General features: G+C 43.3%; 1 protein-coding gene across 1 annotated transcript in view; it reads left to right on the top strand.

Moving 5' to 3' along the window:
• Positions 1 to 27,033, top strand: part of WTIP (WT1 interacting protein) — a 60,265-nt gene that overhangs the window by 11,381 nt on the left and 21,851 nt on the right. Inside the window, exon 2 of the mRNA XM_070953194.1 lies at positions 3,869 to 3,970. Within this exon, the coding sequence (XP_070809295.1) occupies positions 3,869 to 3,970 (102 nt within the window). The remainder of the gene's footprint in view (positions 1 to 3,868; positions 3,971 to 27,033) is intronic.

Raw genomic sequence — 27,033 nt, 5'->3', positions numbered from 1 at the left:
TTCAAGTCAGAGTGTATTGCATTTCTTCCCTGAAATCACCTGCTTAATTATTTCATGGTTTTGCTCGGTGTCAGCTTTAGGCTGACAGACACATATTTATCTCTTGTCCCTTTTTTGGAAAATACAGTAGGAGCAATATTTGCCCATTTCTAATTCTCCCGTTATTTGTTTCTATCCTATCAGTTTTTCCAAGCAGTAGATCTTCCCCTATTTCATATATACATCATTTAAAAAAAAAAAAAAAGCTTCGTTTGTAACCATCTTTTTTTTTAAGTCAGCTCTTTTTTTTATATAAACTTGGTGCATGGGGCCAAAGATAGAGGATACTTTTGTTTTTTCATTAAAGTAAAGCTCTTCACTAAAGAGCAAAGTTTACCAAGGGGCATACGGTAACATTTACTTAAAAGAATGAAATGTTAATGTAACAATAATACATTGAAAAAGAGAGTCTCCCTTACTCACCCTTGATCATACTGCCAAAATTTGGCCATAAAGCCACCCTCTCAGCTAATTTTGCCTGTGATTTGTGGGGGAAAGTCTGTATCCATCGTCCCCTCCTGAATCAGCTGCCCCACTAGATTCCCTGTAGCTCATGGGTGCTGAAAAATGCATGACATGAGCACCCAGAAGTTGGCGTCTTCAAACCTGGAGCAGCAGTGCAGAATCTTTGGCAACTCCGTCGGTAACTGGGCCGTCCCAACTTCCCAAAGCAGCCCCTGTTCAATGTATTTTATGTGCTGGAGAAGGAAGGCCCTCCGTGGTGCTTTCGAGGAAGCAGGTCGAGCTCCACCTTTTGGCTCCTAAATCAGAGCTTCTTCTCTTACATAATTTCTAGGGTGAATGTTACATCCTGGAACTGAAATCAAGTGACACAAGTTTTTATTTCCACATAATTCCATCTAGATATTGTACAGTAAAGGTGGTATCTGTGTCTGTTTTTCCTCCTTGGATACAGATGGGGGAGGGAACATATACGTCCAATTTGTGCTTAAGTGGCTTGGACAGATGTTGGCATTTGCTTGTTCCAGGATTCCCTCCCAGCCCAAGTGTTTCAATCCGGCCTCACCACCCGGTTTCCACTTCCCCAGCTGTTGGCCTGCAGGGGTGGCCAGCCTTGGAGGCAGGGTAGAAAAAAGAAAAATCTGGATACACAGCTGGGAATTCCTCCTGACAGCAAACATGTCCGATTCCCAGTATTTTAAGAAAAACAGCTAAAAATATTGTTCACCCACCTTTCTTAAGAGACTTAGACTCTAATCTCTTTCCACCTCCCATCTTTCTTGAGAGGCAGCTCTTTTTCTGACCTGTTACTTTTAAAACGAGGGCAGCCTTCAAAAGCCCCTCTGCTCTCTCTCGGCCCTGTGGCTCTGAGCTGCAGTGTAATGTGAAGATGTAGCCGCCATAGAGACCCCCCTCCCACACACACTCCAAGGCCCTGTCGCCCAGAGCTCTAGCTGGCCTTCACCATCTCCTGGGGGAGTTGAAGGTCATAAGTGCGAGTGGGCTGCCAAGTGCCCAGATTTTGATCAGATGACTTGGGGGAGTGCTGCAATGCAAGTCACTTTGTTCAGCGCCATCGTGGCTTTGAACTATTGCTGAACAAATCGTCATAATCCGAGGGGTACCTGCAGCTGCCTGTTGGCCCCTGTCTGATGATCTTTGTTCATTTCATTTTATTCCTTACTCTCAAGTAGCATCCATTTAACTTGAAAGTGTTATTTGTTGTCCCTGCTTGCTTTTTATTAGATAATTTCTTGTGGATGTTTTTATCATGGTTTTCATTCTTTAAATTTTGCACTAGGGTGTTTTTTTTTTTTTTTTTTTTGTGCTTAAAGTGATATACCAGTTTCTGCATATTTATGTGTTGCCCATATCACACTAGAAAGTGGCTGTGGGTAGCTAAATGTATTTATATTATATTTATATATTATATATTATCTTTATATATAAATAAAAAAATGGACATCTTCATGCAATTGACAATGGAATGTCAACAGTTGCAAAATCTTTTCTTAGCTTTTGTGCATTCATGAGGGCATCTATTCGTCCAAGGCATACATATTTTGCATAAACTACATCAGGAATAATTTCAGTTATATTGATGACTTACATGCTGAATGTTCTAGAAAACGCTTTTTTAACCTGGCAGTTGTTCGGTGATTCCATTTTTCAATTGAATGCATTGCAGTCATCAGGAACTTGCTAATAGTTGAAAGGTTGAGGAGGCAGATAAAACACAACGGGCTCTCTGGTACAATGCTGTTTCCCAGGAGAGGATTATGCATGAATCGATTGAAGGGAGGTTGGGGGGTGGCAAGAGCTGGCCATGTTTTATGAATGAGTTTGCAGAAAACAAGATGTTTCATTAAGGATGTTTGGGCTGAAACTCAGGGAAACAGTTTCTATTGTTCTGAAACGTTAACAAAGTCAGTTAGTCAGTGTTGTGCTAGATTCTGAAAGTTGGAGGAGCGAAAAGCTGCCCAAAGACCCTGGAAGAATTGTTAGCATTATTAAGACACCAATTAGGGACAAGGGGTTGAACTGAAACGAGGGATCAGTGCTTATTCTGTAAGAATGAGCCCCAGTCCAAACGCAAGGTAATATTTCCTTGGTGATTGTCTATAAATCAAAAATGGTATTTTCATTTTGGGAAGTTGTTTGCCCAGAATTTTAAAATCTTCCTTCTGAATGTAAAAACTAGGTAATTTAATACCAACGTTTTAATCCATTTGCTGCCATGTGATGATGTGAGTTCTCCTTTGCTGGAGGTCTTCAGAAAGGTCAGGACCATTAGGCAATCATCTGCCAAAGATCCTTCCAGTGAATCTTGTTTGAGCAGAGAGTAGAGGATGGATTACGTGACCTCTGTTGTCCTTCCAATTTGGTCATTCCGTTCTTCTCTTTATAGCTAAAAGGACTTTCTTTCTAATCCCAGTTTTGCAATATGAGAGATTACATTCTAATGTATATGTGGCAAGAAAATTAGGAAGAGAACTAACGGATTATCCTCTCTACCTCTGGTAATACTAGAACGTAGATTTTGCCTATTTCCAGACAGATGAAATAAATCCATAAATAATGTAGTACCATCTTCTGATTTTTCAGTAGGTTACAGCTGTAAGATTTCCTGGTGTCCTCCCATCCATATCCTATAGATGTGCGCCTACCGAGCTTTTGAGATCAGCCAAGATAGCCTAACAAACCACATGTGCATAAGACAAAATCTCTGGGTATCTCCCTCAGTGTCATTGATATGCAAATTCTGTTCTGAGCAGATACGAAGAAGCAATACTGTATTTATCCAAAAGGAGAGAACCCCAAATTTAAGATGCCCCCCAAAGGAAAAGTAAATAGAAAAAAGCTAATCAGAAGAAATTCCTGTCCAATGTCCAGCTTCCTTGTCAACTTAGGACAGCCAACTCCAGTGAAAGGGTGGCATGGAGTTCCCATATGAAGCCACTCCCAATGTCCTCCCAATGCCAAGAAAAAAATAAATAAAAGCAATAGCTGGCAAGAAAATTACTTGCTTCTGAAATAAGCTACTCCTTGGCAACAATAACTGATTCCCATTTGAGTTTAACAAGCATGGTCACTCATGCACAGAAGCACGTAAGTATGAGCATGTTAATACCCACTCGCTGCCTCCAACAGAGCAGGAAAAGATGGAGAGAAAAGGATGGGAAGAGGAAAAGGCTGAAGAAATTAGAAGTGTACCACAGGGGTTAGAGGCATTTGTACCCCACATTCTTCTGTTGGAATGTCATGTTGTCCTATAAATAAGAGACCTGCAGATTTCTAGTGGGGAGGGGTATCTGCAGACCATTAACAAGATCTAACATGCCTTCTGTTTTTTTTTTTTTCTCCAAAGGTATTTGTATCAAGTGTGGAAAGGGGGTATATGGGGCCAGCCAAGCTTGCCAGGCCATGGGGAACCTTTACCATACCAACTGCTTTACATGCTGCTCTTGTGGTAAGTTCCACATTTATACTCGGACAACACCTACACCATTCATATGTCTCGGGGCCTCTGGTAAAAGTGAACCCTGCCAGCACCGATTGTTCAGTGTAAGTTGTGATCCGTGCAGAAAGTCTATCCTGAGAATGAATGAAGAGTGAGGTCATTTAGAAGGTGTGCAAATGGGAGTGGTGTGCAAAAGTTGTGATTGGGCCAGAAATGGAAAGGAACGATAGTGTGACTGTGGCGAGACAAGTGGCAAAATATGTATCACAATATTTCGCATTTTGTACTTGTGCGTGCCTGTGTTAGAGAAGTACTAAGGAAGAGAGCTTACACCATGAGGTAATAATAATACCTGCTTAGTCATCTTGGCATTGGTTAGGACTGGGCACTTGCTTAATAGGATATAAAACAGAGATTTAAAACTATTTCAGTCCTTTTTCAGGGCTGCCTTATGAAGCTTAAAGAGAACACCAGGGAGAGCTTTCAAGAGTATGGATGGAGGGAAAGTATCTGAAGGGGGGAAGGGTCCTCCCCACCTGTTTCTTTCACCCTGGAGATTTTCCTTAGAGGCCTTTTTGTATTGGTGGAATTGGAGGATGCTACTTAGGAACAATGTGGCCTATTACTGTACAGGTAGTCCTCGACTTACATCCACAATTTATGTTGCTTAATGAGACATTTCTTAAGTGAGTTTTGCCCCACTTTATGACTTGCCCTGGTTGTTAAGTGAATCATTGCCTTCATTAAGTTAGTAACAGTGTTGTTAAGTGAATCTGGATTCCCCATTGACTTTGCTTGCCAGAAGGTCACAAAAAGATCACATGACCCCAGGATAAGGATCGAAAGTTCGATCACGTGACCATGGGGATGCTGCAATGGTCATAAGTGTGAAAAATGGTCATGTCATTTTTTTCAGTGCTGTTGTAATTTTGAACGGTCACAAAGTGAACCGTTGTAAGTGGAGGACCACCTGTATAGTGACTGTCACACAGACTCAGAAGGAAGATAAGAAGAGACCTTCAGATGGACTTGCTTCTCTCAGCTGATCTGCCAGCCTGGAAGCTTCTTGGGATTGACTTTCCCCCAATTGTCCTTTCCCCCAATTTCCTTGAAAGACCCAGATGTTCTTGGGGACTTTTGGGGAGCAGAAGCAGCAGCTTTTGTGGTCACTGGAGCAGCGTCTCTTGAGGGTTGGTTGCGTGATTTCTAATCTCATGATTGTGACAGATTATAAGACATCAGAATGTCCCATTGGATTAAAAGCACATTTCAAGTAAAGAAGTATTTAAAAATCAACACATAATGATTGCAAATCATTTGTAAAGACACGCTGCAACAAAGACAGAATATTTCTGAAACAGAATAAGAAAGTGCTAAGAATGGTATATGTTTTCCTTGGAAGAAAGGGAAATCCAATCAGTAAACATTTGACAGAAAGCACATTGGAAACACCTGCTTACTTCCTACTTCGGATCTAATGTTATTAAAGTGTTGGTCTAGGGATGGAAACATCTGGGATTAAAACATGCTTAATTGGGAAGCTCAGTAGGTAACCTTGGGAAAACTATTGTCTCCTAGCCTAAACTGACTTTTGGGATTATTGAAAGAATAATATGGCAAGCAAGCCATGTATAGAGCCGTGGTGGTGCAGTGGTTAGAATGCAGTACTGCAGGCTACTTCTGCTGACTGCTGGCTGCCTGCAGTTTGGCAGTTGAAATCCCACCAGGCTCAAGGTTGACTCAGCCTTCCCTCCTTCCGAGGTGGATAAAATGAGGACCCAGATTGTTGGGGGCGATATGCTGACTCTGTAAACCGCTTAGAGAGAGCTGTAAAGCACTGTGAAGCGGTATATAAATGCTGTTGCTATTGCTTTGGCTTCGGGGATCAGAATTTCCATAGCTAAGCAGTATGGCTATAATAAAGTGCAACACAATTGCATTGCTTAGTGACCTGGTTGCTGTTGAAACTCCAGGACCATGGAGGTTATCAAGAGTGAAGAGGCGAGCAAGGGGTATGGAGGAGTGTGCATGGCAGATACACGTGGGAGTTGGTTTGTGGGTGTGGGCCAGTGGAGACCTCAGGCAGGGAATAAGGAGTTCCAGTAATGACTCTGTGCATGTGTCCAAGGGAACACTGACTGGCAGGGGTGCTGCAGGTGGGCAGAGCATGCTACAGAATCTGGGATCTCGTACTCGGTAGTAGGGCTCCTTGGGGGGAAAAATAGTAGGAGCAGCTCACAGATGCAACCTCCAACCTTCCCTGCTGACTTCCTCATTGGCTTGAACTGGAAAGAATACAGAGGAGAGTGACAAATTAAAGGAACTTCATATGTTTGGCCTGAAGAAAAGAAGGCCGAAGGGAGACATGATAGCAGTTTTCCAATCTTTGAAGGCTGTCACAGGGAAGAAGGGGTGGATTTCCCATAACTCCCCAAAGTCAGGCAAGAATGGAGAGCAAGAGATCCAAACTCAAAATAAGGAGGAATTTTCTAAGCTGTATCCAGTAGTGGGACCGCCTGCCTCCTGGGGTCATGGAAGGCTGCATCATTGGAGGCTTCCAGCTGTGGGGATGGGGACAGCATTTAAGGAATTGGACGTTGCTCTCCTTCTCACCTATCCATCTCTATGCAACCCAGGAGGCAAGAGAGGTGTCTGAAATCTCGGGCGTTACTGATGAGGCTTTGGGCATCCCACATACCTGCTTTTTCCTCACTAGGATTGGCAAAAACCAAAACATACAACAAAAGACTGCTCATATATTTTAAAATTAATATAATCAATAATATTTGGATTTGTGGGATCCATCGTGCTCTCTGAGCTGAGTGGTTTCCCTGCAGATGTTTCATTTCGCCACTAGGCAACATCACCAGCGCTGGAAGGGAGTGGGGTTGCCCCTCTGTTTATAACCAAGTGGCTTGCCCTGCCAGCGTTGATGAGGGTGTTCCTGGGAGCCTCTTGATTAGGTTGTGGTTTACTGCTTGATTTTTTTTTCTGGTATTAATCCTGATATTACTCTCTGCTTCTCTGAGTGTTAGTTGCTGGTGAGGAGATGCCTTGAGGTGTTTTTTGTTGGTTGGTTTGTTTTCTTTTTCACTTTTTGACTGTGTCCTTTAAATGGTGCGTAGATGTTGTTGAACCCTGAGCTACAAATATTTTCTTCTATTGATACATTTGGGTTTCTTGTTGAAAAATGTGGATTGCTTGGTAAGAGAACATTTTAGTGCTATGTAGTCTTTGGCCAGTCTTCCTCTGCATTCCATGCAGAATGCTTATTTTTTGCAATGATCTGTATACAAGCAACTTTTTAAAAGAATGCCCTTCTACTCCCTTCCCCCACATTTCTTCCCACTGCCCAGAACTTATAATTTTAACATTCTTTGGATGCTAAAAAAAAATTATCTCCAGCAGCTGTGGGAACCAAAACAATGTGGGACACAAATGCCCCGTCTGTCTGATCAGAGTAGCTTGGCATTAAGCCTGCTCAAACAGTAAATTCCTCCTGTGAAATGGAAGGTTTTCCATATGATGCTATCCAAAGAAAATTGTCCTTGGAAATCATCGAAAGAAGGCTGTCATTGCCCCTCACATGGGCTTCGTGTTTGATTTTTCTCCATTCTTAAATGTCACAAAATGGACCTGCATCCATCATCCATAACATGATGGACGTTAGCTGGTTGTAGCTTCTCCAGTTTTGTCCTTGATTGATGTGTGCTTCTCCAGTTCTCCTTGTAGCCATTTTGTCAAGCTGGTTTGAAGGATATACTAGATTAGGGAAGAGGATCAAACCAAGAGGAACAACTTTGGCAACTTTTCTCTCAGGATTCACAGCAAGGAGTCATGGTGTAACCCATGATGCAATGGTAGCCAAAAGGTTGCCTCTTCCTCTCAAACTGTGTACTTTCAAGGACAGTTCCACGTACGTCCTCTGGCATCGCAGAATTTTTAGGTCAGGTTCTCAACTTGATACTTGACTCATAGAGAGGACGCAGTCCCTTTTGTGGAGCTGAGAAACATTTCAGATGCACTTGGCAGAAGAGTTCATACTTGTAGATTTGAAAACTGCCCAGATGAAAAACTGGCAGATAGGGTTCCTATATAATGTAGTTTGGTGAGTGGGAATGAATCCATACAATGAATTCATGTGCAGTTCCTATATAATTAAAGCTTCTACAGCAGGGGTGTCAACTCAATTTCATCAGGGTTGTGTTTGACCTTGGGGGGGGGCAGGGGGCGTGGCAGGGGTGGGCGTAGCCAGCTCAACATCACTCATGTCGGGGGCAACTGTGGTGGCCAAGTACTAAGGCAGGACTTCTCTCAGACCCTCCCTCTCATTATAATCTTCCTTCCTTCCTTCCTTCCTTCCTTCCTTCCTTCCATCCTTCCATCCTTCCTTCTCTTCTTTTTCCTTCCTTGCTCTCTTCCCATCTTTCCTCTCTCCCTTTCTCCTTTCCTGTCCCTTCTTGCATGCTCAAATGCAAAAGGAAAAACATTTCTCCTTTTTTTGTTTGTTTGTTTCTTTTGCTAGCCCTCTGCCAGTGAAAACACAGCCTGGGCCCCATTTTCAGCCACAACAGTATCCTGCAGCCCTCTGCCAGTGAAAACTGAGCTTGAGAGGGCTGCATCCTTTGCTGTTTCCAGGGCAGCCCCGTGGGCCAGATCTAAGCACCCTGTGGGTCTTGAGTTTGACACTGCTGTTCTACAGGATTCTTGGACAGGTTTTTGCCCTCTGTAGTTTGGCCGTAGTTCAGCTAGCTTAGGGTATCAGCAGGCCTCCATCGCTGTTCTCTGTGCTGAGAGGCATTTTAGAATCTGCAGGAGGAGGATGGGGCAGTCCACTTAAAGGGCATCCCAAACTCTGTGCAGATGTTTAGATTTCGGAGACTATCTTCCTTCTGGAAAATGCCCAGTAGGGTCCCTTTTTGTGCAGTCCTATTCCTGGTAGTGGTGAATGGGCTTCCTTTTGTCTTTCAAGAACTGGTAGAGCTGCTAAAGGCATTCAGGGGTGCAGAAAAGTAGCTCCTGGGATGACCCTCCATAACTTGGAATTTTGCCTAAGGGGGAGTTCTGCTGTTCAGGCAGACACATGCCCCAAGTAGGTGACCTGAGCAATCTAGTCCTGTTTGAGATTCCCATGGTCATTCCCCACACATTTCCAAACATATCAGCGGAGGTGCATGAGCTAAAACTCGCTCTAATAAAAATTAAAGTTGAAATTTTCAAGAAGTTGCACGTGCACCAATTTTATGGGACCTCGATATTAATATTGGCAGTGATTGATGCTGTTGAATAAAGCAATGCACCTTTTAAGAGATGTTCAAAATACTAACTTTGGAGAATGAATAATAAATATAGGAATTAAATATAAAATGTAATCAGTGTAACCACCCCCTCTCATATTTACACACGTGTGTATTACTTCAGTCTTAAAGAGGATTTTTTAATTTTTTTTAAAGAGTTCTTTAACAATAAAATAATCTTTACTGAGGTCAGCATACATGGGATAGAGCTTTCTTTTGTAAACCTTTTCAAAGAACAACTTGCATTCTTCAGGATGTACATGTATGTGCATGCTGCAAGGTGTGTGGGGGGGGGAACAGGACTGCCTCTCCCATGCTTAAATTGTCAAATTGCAGACGGGGGTGAAATATAACTGAGCAAGTCAGTGACCTCAGCCTCCAAGAATGCTCCTTGTTTATGTAGCGCTCCTGCTAGTTTAGCAGCAAGCCTTTTGTTCTGCGCAGACATGGCAGGCCAGGTTTGTGTTTATTGGCCAGCCAAAAGCTTGTGCGATATGAGATTTGCATCCTAATACTTGTAGTAACAAGACACATGCGGCCCCTCAAAAACACAGTGCTGGGATCTTTTACTGTGTCTTGGAGATGTGGAATGATTTTTGAAAAGATCTGCTGCAAACATTGAATTCTTCCTTTTGCAGATCTGATTGATTGATTGATTGATTGATTGATTGATTGATTGATTGAAAGAAAGAAAGAAAGAAAGAAAGGAGAAATGCACTGGCTTCATTTTGTTTTAAATAGCAACTTTTGCCTCCAGGTTCTGCCTTGATTAAGCAGGAATTTTATTACTCGGAGGCCTGAGACTTCTAAAGTATTTTGGGGTCTCTTGACCTGCTGAACGACTGGAATGCACTCTACTGTAGTGCAGAAATTGTGAGAGTGTGTGTGTACTTTCTCCTCAGGATTGTCTTTCCCTTCACCATAAAAGGCCTTTTTAGCTTGTTCTAGCCTAGTATCCGATGCATCTTCAGTTCCATTTGAAGAAGGAGTGGAAGGGTTCTCACCGGGGTGCCGCTGCAACAATCTTAGCATAAAACAGGAGTGTCAAACTCAGGGTCCATGGGCCGGATGTGGCCCATGGGGCGCTTAGATCTGGCCCGCGGGGCTGCCCGGGAAGCAGCGAAGGACTGGTCCGCGGTGCCTCTGCCAGTGAAAATGGGCTCCCAATCTCCTAACATAACTAAACTCCATTTCATGCTGAATAAACTAAATTATTAATGTATCTTAAATAGAAAACTATCTTTAGATAGATTTTTACTCCAAAAGCATTTTATTAAAATAAATTTGAAAAAAATAAACAAAATGCCATTTAAATTTTTAAAAATCCAATTTTTAATTATTTTTTTAAATCATCGATTTTTATCCACCCTGGTCTAGAATGGGCTGTTAGAGTTTCTTTCACATTGTGGTATGAAGCTGTTGAATTCATTTTATGGTAGTCTAATCCAGCCTGCTCTTGCTATCTTCTCAGTTTTTCTGGTTGCCTTTATTTCATCCATGTAGTTCTCTTACCGAGGGATTTTTAATTTATTTACTTCTATATAGCCCTTCCCCCTTCTCAATCTGACGCTTTTCAGATATTATAATTTACAAGTGGGATTTGCTGGCTGGGATGAATTATAAACCCAGCTTTCCTATCTGCTAAGTCCCCAGTTGACATGCTTCCTGTCCTGGAACAGCCTTTCCAGCCTCCACTAATTAGGAAAAATAGAGTGGAGTGGAAGAAATGGTTACTTGATGAGATTTGGAGTCTTTTGGTGGCCCAGCTACCACATGTTTCCTCCCTTTCCACCAGTTCACACACATAACTTAAATACAGGTTGTCCTTACAGCCACAACTGAGCACAACCACAAAATGTCTGTTGCTAAGTGAGACAGTTGTTAAGTGACTGTTGCCCCATTTTACGATCTTTCTTGCCACAGTTGTTAAGTGAATCACTGCAATTGTGAATCACTACAGTAACATGGTTGTTAAGTGAATCTGGCTTCTCCATTGACTTGGCTCATCAGAAAGTTGCAACGGGATCCCATGACCCAAGGAAATTGCAAACATCATAAATAAAGTCATAAGTTCCGAAGCATCTGAATTTTGATCATGTGATCCTGGGGATGCTGCAACAGTCGTAAGTGTGAAAATGGTTCATAAGTCACTTTTTTCAGTGCCATTGTTAACTTCGAATGGTCAGTAGATGAATGGTTGTAAGTCAAGGACTTCCTGTATCTCAGTCCCCTATCTGTTAATTACAGATTTTTGCAGGTTGTTTCCCACTAAAGCATTTTGGTTTAAATAGCCTTGTGGATGGATTTTTGTTTTAATTGCCCTACAATACTGTTGGTCTTGCAAATGGGGCTTTTGCCTGTAAAGGCAAAATGAGCTGCTCTATAGTTCTTCACCTAGACTGGCAGGTGTGAAATGGAGAACCACATCCATTAATTCCCGAAAACTGGTCAGGCCACATTGCTATGCCAGAGGTTGTAGCCAGGTAAAACCACAGCAGGAGGAAGAAAGCCCTTCATCTGGAAAACACTCTTGAGATGGAGACTCTAAGAAAGCTCAGGAGCAGGAACTTTCTTTCTGGAATAATTTAATTCTTAGAGCAGAGCCATTGTAGGATTCAACCCCAGGCAAAGAATCTCCCAAAGGGGTCTGTGGAGTACAGGACTTTGCAAGGCTTCTTCCATTTCCCACTCTTTTTCCATTCCAGCTGTTAGGCTGGCCCTGCTTGCTTGGCACTGGCTGGCTAAAATGGTGGACAACAGGAGAAATGAGCTTGCCGATATTGCATTCGGGTAACTGAGTCTGCAGCTATCCTCTGCCATTTTTATGGAAACTCAGATGTAGAATATCTTAGCAAAAGTAAATTCCATCCTCCTAAATTAGTTTGAAAGTTGAAAATTATGGCCTTAGTAAGAGGTCTAAATTGAGTAGCTGCTTTACTAAGCGTTTCAAGTGGTTTAGAGGATGTGCCACAGCCATATTGTCCTTTTATTTTTCTCAAGGTGGACACTATATTCCAACTTCCTTACAATTATTTGAGGCAATAACAATGTGGTTCTCAGCTGCCCAAAGAATTAAGGATATAGAAGCACAAAATGAGATAGCTATCCTTGGTAAGGTGGATAACTTGGAATGGCTGAGCAAAAACAAACATACTTTTCAAATAGACAGCTATTTGAAGTTATACCTGCCAAGACTTCCGGCGGTGACGTCAGTGTGCATGGAGCGAGAGAACAGGGCTCCGTTCTTATAGCTCCAATATTCCCAGCCAGGAAGCCAAATTAGGCACTATTGATCCCAGAGAGATTGATAGAAAAAAGAGAAATCTTCAAGGACCTCGGGGGGGAAAAGGCAATTGTCCCAAAGATTCAGGAGAAACGTCTTAATTCCGGTGGGGAAAAAACCAGCCATTTTGGCTGGCCCAAAGCGCTGACAGCCGAGGAGTAGGAAGCAAAAATTAAATCAACAGATCGCAACAGTACGTGAAGAGACTTAAAAAAAAAGAAGTGAGGTATAGCTATATCGTGGAAGGGAAGAGCAGAGAGTTCGAGGCTCCAAAATCAGTGGCCGATTTGCAGCCAGATAAACGTGGCGACGAAAAGGGAGAGGAGCGGAAGAAGGAACTTTGACAGGTAGTGACTGCGCGAAAGGCGAGAGAACGGGTGAGAGGAGGAAGAAAACTCCAACTGATATATTTCAAGGCTTGAGAGGGGTGTTGACTATAAAATAACAGATTTTCTAGAAGATGGTGCTTTGGACCAGGACTGTGAGATTGATGGAAGGCTTTAAAGATTGGAAAAGAGATAACGAGTGGCGGAACTGGAGTGGTGATTGGAGAAGTGGCGGTTCTAACGGAAATATAGACGGAGCAGAGTTGGAAAATAACAAAAACAACAAACTTGGAACTTTTTATCTAAAATTGTTGAAATTGGATATTTGGACATTTTTGGAGAGTGACAGTAAAAACTATATTTGAAGAGAGTTGAAGTGGAGGCTAAGCGGCAGACAAAGAAGAGAAAAAAAGACTGAACAGAGGACTGAGCAGAGAATGATGCAAGAGTGAGAGAGGACTGCATGGAAGAAGAACATCAAAGTATATATACATAGACCAAGTGATTAATGATATGTGACTATTCTAATTAGAATTAATTATTAGTAATTGTTGATTATTAATTGGTAATTAGTGGTTAATGATTGAGATAAGATGGATTATTGATGTGGAATATTAACCTTAAGTAACTGCTAATTATATCTACCTATCTTCATATTTGATTACATATATAGCACTAACTATACTGTTAACAAATTAATGAATTTTTAGAGTTTTAAAAAAAAATTCCCTCATTTTCCTCATTTTTCTTCTCTTTCATAAATGTATATATGTGTTAAAATTTATAGGGCCTAAATAAGTACATAGAGGGACATAGTATATATATATAGTAAAATATATAGCCTTGTATAGTGATAAACGTATTTATACAGCTATAGTCATAATATTATAAATATAGATTGACATCTAAAGAATTGCACTATTTAGGTTAAATTTAAAAACTATTTAAGTGACCCTTATAGGTAACAAATTTAAGGATATTAAAAGTAAGTCATTGTATGAAAATTTGGAAGAACTTGCAGCAAATAATAAAAATGAATAGCACAGGCATAACAACGATAACCAAAATAAATAAGAAAACAACCTCAAATCAGGCATCTCTTACAGCATCCCCAGCACAGCAAAGGTTGCTAGAAAGCTTGCTGGGAGCAGATAAAGAAAAGACAGGCTCCATTTCCAGTATACAAAATATTCAGTCAGTGTTGGCAATGATCCAGGAGGCAATGAACAAGACATAAGAATTCATTGCGAATAATCACGAGGAAACAAAAAGAAATCATGAGGACCTTAAATCTGATGTGGGAGAAATAAAAGACAATATTTAAAAAATGGACGATAAAATAGAAAAAATCGAACAGAACATCTCTAGGAGTGAGCAAAGGATCCAAAAAGTAGAATCAAAAATGGAACAAACAGATAAGAAAATAGAGACATTGGAACAAAAACAGATGTCAACCAGTAGGGAACTAGAAGAATCGATTGTGCATCTGGAAATGGAGAAGGCATCATTTTATCTTAGGTTCCAGAATATTACGGAAAATAAGGATGAAGATTTAGGAGAGATAATGGCAGAAATCCTGGCAGAAACAACACAAAGAGATAAGGAGGATATATGAAGGGACATTGATGAGGTCTATAGAGTGCACACAAATTATGCATGTAGGCACAAATTGCCAATAAAGGAAGAAATCTATTAAAAAAATGAGAGATGAGGCAATATTGTATAAAGGAAAGGAGATAATAACACTCAAACAAATTCCAAGACGAGTAAGAGATCAGAGAAAAAATTACAGCTTTCTCACATCACAATTAAACAAATATAAAGTCATGTTTCGATGGCTGATACCGGAGGAAATCCTAATCTCTTGACAAGAGAAGAAATTTAAGATAGATACCTTGGAAAAAGCCCAGGAATTTTTTGAACATCATTTTGCCTTGGAGGAAGATCAAGAAAGCAGAGAGGAATTGGAGAGTAAAAGCCAGGAAGAATATGTTACCGAAGAAACTGAAGGAGAACAAGAGGAAAAGAGAAGATCGGAAAGAGAATGAATAGAGAGAGAGGGAGCGAGGGGAAAAAACACAAATAGTAACAAGAAATACAAGAAGACTAAGGACAACGAACAAATAAGAACGAAGATAGAGCAAGAAATAATAATTTCAATGAACATAAACGGTTTAAATACACCAGCCAAAAGAATGCAAACATTTACAAAGTTACAAAGATTGGAGATGGATATCATAAATTTGCAGGAAGTACACATTAAGAAACAACACAGAAAGATGCTAGAGAATCCAAGACTAGGAAATCTATATACTTCATTAGCAGAACAAAAAAGCGAGGAATAGCAGTTTATATCAAAAAACATTTGAAAACAAAACAAATACACACAGATGAGGATGGAAGGATCTTGAAATTCAGACAAAACAAAAAACAATATTATTGATTTCAATTTATGCACCAAATAATAACCAAAATGAATTCTATAATTCTATACATGATAAAGTAAAAGAATTAGAATACGAAAACATCTGCATAATAGGTGACTTCAACGCAATTACGGACGTGAAAAAAGACTACCAGAGTAAAACCTTATAATGGACATCTCTGCATTTGCGGAGTGGCAGAGGTAGAAGGCCTGGCTCACATATTTGATTGTGGCCTGTATAAGAGGGTGAGAGACAGCTACCTTGCTCTGTATACTAAAGGAATGACCCATTGGGATCCCCATATCAAAATAACTTAACTTATGTGCGGCCAGAATCTGAAAATAACATTTAACACAGCACAGTACTTGAGCAAAATGGTTCAGTTGGGATTGATTGGAATAGATTGTAGGGGTGACACCGAAATATAATTTTATTTATCTATGTATTACCTTTTTGTATTTTATTCCAATTTCATTTTAAATTGTATTTTATTCCAATTCCATTTTAAATTGTTTTTATTGGATTTTAGTAATAATTTGTGTCTGGAACTCTGCACTTTGGTATGGCCCAATGGCTAATCAATAAAGTAAACTAAAAAAAACACACCTAAAACTAAAGTAATATGGTAACAATGAAACAGTGGCAAAGAGGGTGTTCTTCTTTTCTGCCATCGATTATGCAAGTTCCTAAAAGTATCTCCAACGAAGCTTTAGGATTATAATAGAAGAGAGTATCTGTAGCTCAAGGTTGAGCTGTGGAGTCCGTGGTGCTCGCTGAGCTTGGTGGCTGGATTGCAGATATAACATCACTGCTGCTGAGGGGGGGGGGGTTGCTCCTGTTTATATTACAGCAGCTTGCCCTGTCAATGTTAGTGGGGTGTTCCTCCTTGGTGGTTCCTTAGTTAGGATATTGTTTTCTGCTTGATCGTTTGCTTGATATGAATCCCTGCTTATCTGGATGTTAGCTGCTGCTGGAGAGAATGAGTTCTGGTATTTTTGTTTTCTTCTTAGCTTTTTTATTGCCTCTTTTGAAGGAGTGTAAATGTAGTTTGTCTATATCTATAGAGGACTGGTTTGTCTGAATGCCATGCTTTCTGCTTCCCGCTTTTCGGGGTTTACCTTTATTTCATCCTAAGAGACCGGCTGACAGGACGGAGTCTGAATCCAATACACAACCTTTATTTAACCGTAACAAAATACAACAGAATCAACATCCCGCGCTAAGCAGCTCCTTTTATAACGCCGAGCTGTCAACTAACAACCAATGAAAACCGAGGCTGCGAACGACCAATCAGAACACCCGGCAACTAGACTCAATATATAACACCCCTTCCCACCAAGATGAGCGTGCGCCACGTCAGGCGCATGCGTAATCACTTAAATAGGCCGGTCTTCTACGGATTCGTCCGGAACGCCGGATCTCCACCCCTTCCCCTGGCGGTGAATTTGAACTTTCCTTCTGGAATCGAGCGTCCTCCTTCAGTGGCCTATTGTCGCACCCAACCTCCCTGGCCCGGTCACCTCTAACTGGTGATGGTAAGCCCTCTGACCCTTCATTACCTGGTGTGTGTGTTTTATCTAGCTGGTGATTCTCCGCGCCACCCCATTCCTGCCTATCTTCCTGTGTGTCTGGCTCCTCCTCTCGTCCCCTATTGTCTGACAATTGTTTCCGTGCCTGCAATTGATCCTTGTGGCGCTTCCAAATTCTTCCTTGTTCGATCTCTATGTGGTAAGAACACGGCCCCGCTAATCCTACTACCGTCCCTGCTAGCCACAACGGCAATCCCCCATAATTCCTGGCATATACCCAGTCCCCTATGCTAAACTGACGGTATTGTCTCTGAGAATCTAATGGCTTGGAATGCCCATAAGAGGGGTGTAACCTGTCTAATGTTGTGCGAAGCTTCCGTCCCATTAACAGCTCGGCGGGGCTTCTATTAGTGAGTTGGCACGGTGTGGTATTCTGGGCAATTAAGAACTCCTCTACCCTTTCCCGCCAAGTACCGTGCCCAATCTTCTTGAGGGCCTCCTTCGCAGATCTCACTGCGCGTTCAGCACATCCGTTACTAGACGGATGGAATGGCGAGATTAAACAATGACGGATTCCCCGATGTGTCAGGAACCCCTCAAATTCGGCAGCCGTAAATTGAGGACCATTATCTGAAACAATAACATCAGGCAGCCCATGGGTAATGAAAAGATTGCGCAAAGCGTTAATGATGGCCCCCGCCGTAGTGGAGCGCATGGGTATTACCTCCACCCACTTAGAATATGCATCCACCAGTACCAGGAATGACTGGCCCTGTAGCGGGCCAGCCAGGTCTATATGCAACTGTGACCAGGGGGGCCCAGGAGCTTCCCACGTCCCTGGCAGGTCCTTGGCCGGCAACGGCAGGTTAACCTGACACTGAGTGCAGGTGGAGACCCAATCGGAGATGTCCCGATCCATCAACGGCCACCACATGTAACATCGGCCCAAAGCCTTCATACGCACCACCCCCGGGTGACCCCTATGCAATTGTTTTAACAATGAATGGCGAAGTGGCGGCAGAATAACCACCCAGTGGCCCCAGAGGAGGCAACCAGCTTGGGTGGACAATTTGAGGCGCCGCGTGGCATACAGTTGAAATTCCGGAGCAAACGGTCCCTGAGGCCAACCCCTGGCCATCCAGTCCATCACTTTAGTCAGGATAGCGTCCTTTGCGGAGAATCGTGTGACGTCCAATGCGGTGACCAACAGGGGAGAGTCAGCCAGCAAGAAAACAGAGGAGACTGGAACTGGGTCTGCCAGAAGGTCCGGAACGGGGCAGCGGCTCATTGCGTCCACATGAGCCAAATCCTTGCCCGGACGGTGCACTAGTTTATAGGAGTCAGCGGCTAAAAAAACAGAGTAACGAGTCATTCGGGGAGACAGAATTTGGGGGGCTTGGCGATCACCAGCCAATATACCTAACAAAGGCTTGTGATCAGTATATAAAACAAAAGGGCGGCCGTACAGGTAATGGTGGAATCGCTTGATCCCGGCCACCAGAGCGAGAGCCTCTTTATCCAGTTGCGAGTAATTACGCTCTGCAGGAGCCAAGGTCTTAGAAAAGTATACAACTGGGAGCTCGCGGCCCGAGGGCAAGACATGGCTTAACACCGCCCCCACCCCATATGGAGAAGCATCACAAGCCAAGGTAACGGGGAGGTGGGTGGAAAATTGCGTGAGAACGGAATTGGAGATTAGGAGGCGTTTCACGGCCAGGAAAGCAGCCTCCTCCCTGGCACCCCAACGCCAAGTCTCAGTCCGGTGCAATAAGTGGTGTAAGGGTTCGGCCACCGATGCTTTATGGGGAATAAAAACCGAACAAAAGTTAAGCAACCTCAGGAAGGATTGAAGGTCAGCCTTACATTTGGGGGTTGGCGCATCCATAATAGCAGCGGTCTTTGCAGCTGTCGGATGAATTCCCGAACCATCTACTTGGAACCCTAGGAATTCTACCTGGCGTACAGCAACTTGACATTTATCTTTTTTGACCTTGAGTCCCACAGCGTCAAACTTCCGAAGGACTTGCCTCAACCGATCCATCAACTGTGATGTCGAGGTAGTTGCGACGAGGACATCATCTAAGTAAGGAATGACCCCGGGGATTCCATGAAGCATACGTTCCATCATGCTGTGGAAAATCCCCGGGGCGACACTAACCCCAAACTGCAACCGGCGACACCTGAACGCCCCCCGGTGGGTCACAATTGTCTGCACATCAGCAGTCTGATCGTCCACCTGTAATTGCTGATACGCTTGGGCCAGGTCCAGTTTTGCAAAGACGGACCCCTGGTCCAAGGAGTGCAGCAGATGTTGCACGATAGGTACAGGATAAGCGTGACCCAGGAGGGCCTTATTTAGAGTTGCCCGATAGTCAGCACAAATGCGGATTGAACCGTCCGCTTTAACAGGTGTGACAATAGGCGTCTCCCAATTGGCAAATTCAACAGGTTCTAACACACCCTGAGAGATTAATTTATCCAGTTCAGTGTCAACTCTCTCCCTCAAGGCAAAAGGAACCCTGCGTGGTTTTAGCCGGCGAGGGGGCACGCTAGGATCCAGGCTAAATGAAACGGGGGGTCTTTTATAACAACCCAGGCTGCCTTCGAACACCGCCGGGAATTCTTGAATCAGTGAATCCAATTCAGATGAGTGGATTGCATTTATCCCCTGAATTGTAAGCCCCAGAGCCTGGAACCAATTCAACCCTAATAAACTTGGTAGTGGGGCTTCCACGACCACTAACGGCAAGCGGCCAGAAAAGGACTTAAATTGGATCCGGAATTGTCCACACCCCAAAATGGCAATGGGATTGCCCTGATAGTCTCGGAGTTGTAGATGACAGGGGTCCAGGCGGCGTTTAGACATGTGTGGCGCTAACCGCTTAAGCATACTCCAGGAGACAATGTAATTGGCCGAACCAGTGTCCACCTCCATCAGACACGGACGGCCTTCAATGGAGACGGACACGTCAATTTTCGGCCGGCCGGCAGCGCACGGGGCGGGATACACCCCATTAACCCCTCCAGGCTCACGTCCCCAACCAGTGTTTGTCCTCTGGCCCCCCTCCCTTCTTCGAGGCTCCCGGGAAGGCCCTTGTTGGGGGGGGTGTCTTTTCCTTCAACTTCTGAGAGTGGCATACACGAGCAATATGTCCTTGGTGCCCACACCTGTGACACGTAGCATCCTTGAAACGGCAGGTTGCTCTCATATGACTGCCCCCACAACTTCGGCAGTCTCCTAGTGCTTGTCTAGCCTGTCTCATAGAGCGCTGAGACTCCTTGATGCGATCCACGTCACTATCCTCCACAGGGCAGTCCTCATCGCTATACTCCGTTTCGTTATAATGAACTGACTCAGCGTTACTTTTACTAGCGACAGGGTGGCCAGTTCTGCAGTGCAGGCTTCATCTACGGCTTCTTGGAACGAGAGCTCCGACTTGGCTATTAAACGTCGTTTGAGGTTCTCGTCACGCACCCCGCTGACTAATCTATCCAGTAGGTAATCATCTAAATCGACGAACTGGCAATGCCGCGCCGCTTTACGTAATGCTGCAATATACTGACTTATTGACTCACCCTCCGCTTGGTCCCTGTGATAAAAATGCTGGCGGCACGCTATTCGGGACGGTGCGGGGGCGTAATGCTTTTTCAACTTAGATATAAAGTCCTCCCAAGTCCCCTCATGAACAGATAGCGGGGCCATGAGAGTCATTGCAGTCTCAAACATCTCTGGCCCGCATAAACTCAAGAAGTATGCTCGTTTCCTTTCACTTGATAACTCACGGTAGTTATTGGCAATCAGGAAACACTCAAAACGTGTTATAAACGCTTCCCAAGTCTCCGTGGCTGCGTTGAAAGGAGCAAAGCTCTGAGGCGACGCCATTTCTTCCCCTCAGTGCTTCCTGATCCGCTACAGCTGTGCCCGTCGGCGAGAATTTTTTAGTCACGGGAACCCTTATAACCCAGCCCAGCAGGGTTCCTACCGTGATCCCATCCTCGTCGCCACTATTTCATCCTAAGAGACCGGCTGACAGGACGGAGTCTGAATCCAATACACAACCTTTATTTAACCGTAACAAAATACAACAGAATCAACATCCCGCGCTAAGCAGCTCCTTTTTATAACGCCGAGCTGTCAACTAACAACCAATGAAAACCGAGGCTGCGAACGACCAATCAGAACACCCGGCAACTAGACTCAATATATAACAACCTTAGTCTAGGATGTTTACAGTTTCCCAGTTGAAACTATGGTTTAGTCTATCTATGTGTGGTGAGATAGGTACAATATCCTAATCAAGGAACTACTAAAGAGAAAATCCCGCCTCCCCCCAACACTAACAGGGCAAGCTACTGTATGTAAATAGGGAGCAAATCCCACCTCACTCCCACTGATGAGGTTACCTAGTCAGGTAGGTAAAATGTCTGTAAGCAAACTACCAAGTTAGAATTACAGTTAGGAACCACCAGGGCAGGCACAGGAATGCCATTTTAAACTACCAGTTGAAATTAATCTTTAGCTTGGTGGTTGATCAATAACTTTCAGCCAACCTGTATCAGAGAAGAATGTGCTGCCAGTGTTTTCTCTAGTGAGGAAATGCAGAAAATGAGATGTGCTGAAGCAAAACAAATATTGGGGGTGGGTACGGTAGATGGGTGGATTCTTGACGTGGGATGGCAGTGTGTGATTGGCGTGGCACCAAAGTAATGTAAATCTTTAAGACGTGCTAGACCATTAAGCCAGCTGATGACTGCCAATCCTTAACAAATCATAAGACATCCAGACCATATGCCCGAGTTAGTTTGGATGCACTGTCAGGTAAGTTCATAGAATCATAAAAGCTGAAAGGGGCCTAAGAATTTATATAATCCAACCCACTGCATACTACAGGATGTGTTATACCATCCCCAGCCTCTGAAAACCTCCACTTTATTTTCTGAAAATGAAAATTTAATTAGAACTACAAATACTTTGATAAAGTATGATCCCAGGAGCAAAACGAAAAGCATATCCTAGATGTCTCAGCAGCCTTCAGTACCATCAACTGTAGTGTCCTTTTGCACTACCTGAGGGAGTTGGAGGCCGTTGGGAAGATGGGGCCCCTGTTGTGTGATGGAGAGGTGAAGGCCTTGCTTCGTAAGGAGCCTGAGAACCCTCTTCTCTCTGCTCCTTTTCAATATCTACATGAAGCTACTAGGAGACTTCAGCTATTGTTTGGCGTGGGGTATCCTCAATATGAGATGATACCCAGTTAAACGTGCCTGTCCCTGGCTCTCTTGAGCTTCTTTCCCAACATCTGGCGGTTGTGAGTCTGGCTAGGGAAGAAGAGTTTGCGGTTCAATCCGGCCAGGACTAAGGGATTATGGGTTTGGGGTTTCCCAGATCCGGGAGCTGAAGGGTTTCTGTCATCTGTTCTAGATGGGATGACACTCCTTCATTCAGATGTGGTGCACAATCTGAGGTTTTTCCTGGGCTTGTAGCTTCTGGTAGAACTGCAAGGGCACAGCATTTGCCCGGGGGTGCCTTAGGACAACTGTACCTTATTTACCAGTTTCTTCCATTCCTGGACCAGGAGGCCCTGCTCATTGTCACACGTGCCTTGGACACCTGATGGGATCATTGCAAAACATGGGGATACTCTGGAAATTTATCTGGAAGCTTCAGTTGGTCCAGAATGCAGCAGTGTGGGTAGTTATGAGAGCATCTCATTATGGCCCCACTGTTCTGCAAGTTGCAGTGGCTTCTGTAATAAAACTTGCGTGGAAAACTTTTATAGTGAAACACAAATAGGCTTTAATCCCAGGAAAATACATTTTTAAAAAATTAGAACTAAGAAGGTGAGAAAAGAGAATTGGAGGATGATTCAGCCCCCTTCTTGAGAAATTTGAATTCCATCTGCTTAGCCACGCATTTGATGAAATTGTTTGAATTGTTTTTTGTTGATGTGTATACAGAATGGAACTGTGGGGGTTTTTTCACAATCACCCATGTAAAGTAGACCCATCTCATTTTGTATATGAGAAAACAGGTTATCCTCCTCCACCTCCCCTCCTTCACTTTGTCTGCAGGCAAGCGCTTGCTTGCTTCAAGCTTCCATCTGGGTGTAGATCCTAAACAAGTCCCTACAAGCCAGCTCCGCTTAAGGGCATGGTAGCGTGGGGGGGGAGGGGGCAGAGAGAGGGGGGGGCTTTTTAAGTCTGGGTAAAAGAAGGCCTGAGCAGCCATTTGCCTCCTCCTTCCCTCCCTCCCCAAACTCTAAAAATATTCTTCGATGTAGTCCAAATTCCAGTAGCTTCTATGATTCTTGGCAGGAGAAGGCAGAGCAGAAGATAACAACAGAAAGAAGGGGGAGGTGGATTGGTAATTATTGGATATAAAATTAAAGCTTTAATGTCATTTCAGAAAAATATAAAATATTAATCCTCAATTCCCGCCCTTCTTTCTGCAGGGTGGGCTAAAGATGTTGGGTTGAAAGGGCTCCAGAAGCTCCCTGACTTTTTCCAAAGGGAATCGTGGGTCCAGGGTAATGGCTGGGCGAGGGTTAGTAACAGCGCATGGATGAGTTGGAAAAAGTAGCACACGGCATCTTTGCAACTTTGGGGATCAAGCGATCCCCACATGTTATAAGCGACTGGAATTTCCATGGCTAAGCAATGCAGCCATAAAGTGTGACCTTGCATAATCCTGGCACTCACTGTTGCCGTCATTATCCAAGAATTGCACATGGGTTAGCAAGTACTCCCCACCCCCAACCAACGCAAGCAACCTTGGTAAGATAAGAGGCTGCTTTCTCTTCAACTCCCCCACTGGCCTCTCTTTCGCCTCTTCCCCCATCTCTCCCTTTTGGCCCCCCTCAAAATGCCTGCCTTGCAGACAGCACCAGAAGACGCAGCTCAGGGGCTGCGAGAGGCTGCAGCCAGAAGCACTGCACAAAGCTGCCGTCGCAGGAAGCACCAGTGCTGTAACAGGAAACCACAGCAGTATGAAGCCACCGCCCTTGGGAGGCCATTTTCCCCAGGTCTCACAAGGAAACCGCTGTGCACAACCTGGGGAATGAAGCTATTTCACAAAGGGCCCGGTGGGTGGGCAGGCTTGCTCAGAAGTGGGAGCAGGAAGAGGGCAGAGGGGATCAAGGATCGTGGAGTCCATGGGCCCTAAAGGACATGGGGGGGGGGGGCAGGAATTGAAGTGCCCCTGAAGTCATAAATGCAGATGGACTTCCAAACACCTCAATTTTGATTATAAGGCTTTGGACTGGTTATATAAGTCTCTTCGTTCAGCACCGCTATAACTTCAAACAGTTAGTCATAAGTCAAGGACTACTATCAAAGTCCCATTCCCCAGGGGAAGTAGAAGGAATAGACCATTTACATGGAGCAGACCCTGCAGGAGAGAGATCAAAACGGAGGATAACTTTGAAAGCAAGGCCTGTTTTGTCCTCTTACGGCTTCTTGTTCGGCTCAGTGGGGGGCCTAGGTCTTATGATGACCTCAGCACAAAGTCATAAGGTTTGTTGTCACGAAGTATGTTTTTTTTTTTACTTCTCACTGCCCACAGAGGGCTGCATGTCCTAGGAAGATCGTCTGCAAGTAGAAACTTCCTAGTTTGACTTCTAGAATGTTCCTTTACAGTAATCTTCCCCAATTTAGCGTCTCTTCTCAAGCACTGTTGATGGTAGGAGCTCAGCATTGAAAGCAAGGACCTTTATTGTGATCAGTGACCTGTCCGTAGGACACCTTACATTCATAAAGTACATAGCGTTATTTCACCTATTCGGTAAACAGATTAGTTAAAGTGCTGGACATTCTACATATAACTTGATAAAATTTGGGTACATTTAAAGAACTGAAATAATTTGAATCTGAAAGTTTTAGGTAATACTGATCAGGATATTTAATTAGGTATGGAATTAGCAGCTCATGGCAAGTCCCAATATAAAATGGTGGGTACATTTGATTCACCTGAGCTAGGGATAAAACTCAGAAGGCCCCATTTTTTGTGTATTGCCTTGACCCAAGAGAAAATAAATTTGTCAAAAAGTGAGGTTAGACATGCCGGGGAGAAAAGTAGCTTAGTCCAATATGTGAAAATATATATAGCCAGGCAATGGATTCAGTTTTGCTAACGGAAGCTTATCTTTGACATTGGATCATGTTTGAGACATAATAGGAAACTTGAAATAAAATCTTGAGGAACTTAGTCCAAAGGGGAAAAGAATGGTATGCACCTATCTGAACCCCAAACAGTAATTGCACCCAGACTTGGGCTGAATGCATTAAAAGTGCAGCAGGAACATTGAGTATAAACAAACGTTTCAAGAACTGTGTCAGGTCTCTGGGCTTTTTGAATGACATATTTCATATGCAGCCTACATTTGGTTGTGGCTTGAAATACAGTGCTGAGATATTTGGATGACTTGATCTGCTCAGTTGGAGTATTTAATTCCTGGGTGTATTTAAGGTATTTTGTGAACAGTTCATTTTATTGTGCTGTACTTAATTTCTAGGGCTTCTGCATTACAGTCTTCATCCAGGGCCCAGAATGCTCTGTCCTGGTTTCCCAGGTCGGGAGAATGGTGTGAATGGACTAAATAATTAATATAATCCTTCAATAATGAATGTATCCCTACTGAACTCTGTCAACAGGGATTTTCTTGGAATAGTGATCCTGAGAATAGTTGCATCTGATTTTTAGAGTTGAGTTGTCATAGAATTTGTGGACAGGTGAATAACAGAATGTTAACAGAGTTGGAGGAGATCTTGTAGGTCATCTAGTCCAACCCCCCGCCCAAACAGGAGACCCTACTCCATTTCTGACAAATCCTGTCCTGTCTCTTCTTTAAAGCTTCCAGTGGTGAAGCTCCCACAACTTCTGAAGGCAACTTCTGTTCCATGGGTTGATTGTTCTCACTGTCAGAAAATTTCTCATTATTTCCAGGTTGAATCTCTCCTTGATCAGTTTAGTTTAGTTTAGTTTAGTTTAGTTTAGTTTAGTTTAGTTTAGTTTAGTTTAGTTTAGTTTATTTGTATACCGCCCTACTCCCGAAGGACTCAGGGCGGTGAACAGCCAACAATAAAATACATAGATACAAAAAATTTAAAAACCAGATAAAATCAAATTAAATCATTTTGGCCCAGACAGATTAAAACACCCCAATAATTTAAAAACAGATTAAAATTTATATATTTAAAAAAGGGAAGAGATTAGGCCAAGCCCGCCTGATGGAATAAAAAGGTCTTCACAGCTTCCATCCATGATTCCTTGTCTGGCCTTCAGGTGCTTTGGAAAATAGCTTGACCCCCTCCTCTCTGTGGCAGCCCCTCAAATATTGGAAGATGGCTATCATGTCTCCCCTGGTCCTTCTCTTCCCTAGACTAGCCCTGCCCAGTTCCTGCAACCATTCATTGTATGTTTTAGCCTCCAGTCCCCTCATCATCCTGGTTGCTCTTCTCTGCACTTTTTCTAGAGTCTCAACATCTTTTTATAGTGTGGTGACCAAAACTGGATGCAGGATTCTAGATGTGGTCTTACTAAGGCTTTATAGAGTGGCATTAGTACCTCACGTGCTCTTCTGTCTATGTTGGGATTTTGGAGTTTTAAGATTAGAGTGGAAGTTTAGGTCATGGGCCACTGTAAAATCTGTGAATGCTGCATAAAGCTTCACAGCTGTATTTTGAAGAGTATTTCTCTACCAAGTGTTGCAGAATAACGTGATCAAAAACAGAGCAATAGTTTTAAATCCAACTTGTTCCTTGACTAATTATCTATGAGTAACCAATCCTAAAACATTAGGGATAGGTTTCTGGCATATATTTTGCTGGTCATGCTCAGTAGACTGATGGGACATGGGTCAGTTGGAAGATTCTGATTATCTTCCTTGTAAATAGGAACTGTTAAGGCCAGGCCAGGCCTCAGTCTTTGGGAATCATCACGGTATGATAGATATATGTAAACAGAAAAGCTAATACCAGAGTCCACCAGTCCAAATTATTTTAAAGAACCTCAGCTGTAATAAAATCTGTGACTGGCAGCTTGCCTGGGCTGAATTCTTTGAGTCCTTTGCAACTTCAGCCCCTCCAGCATATGTGAACTGTCAAGTTAATCAAATTCTGTGTCAAACGTAAGTCATGTATCGTGTATAGGGTTCGAAAACTTCTCCCACTTGACACTGGTACTGTATTAATTAGGGAGCTCAGGATGGTTTAGTGCA

This window comes from Pituophis catenifer, unplaced genomic scaffold, assembly GCF_029215685.1.
Source record: "Pituophis catenifer annectens isolate HBS135680 unplaced genomic scaffold, rPitCat1.0.hap2 SCAF_13, whole genome shotgun sequence".
In the NCBI taxonomy this organism is placed as follows: Eukaryota; Metazoa; Chordata; class Lepidosauria; order Squamata; family Colubridae; genus Pituophis; species Pituophis catenifer.
The sequence above is the reverse complement of the archived record's forward strand: the minus strand, read 5'-3'. Positions and strand labels throughout refer to the sequence as shown.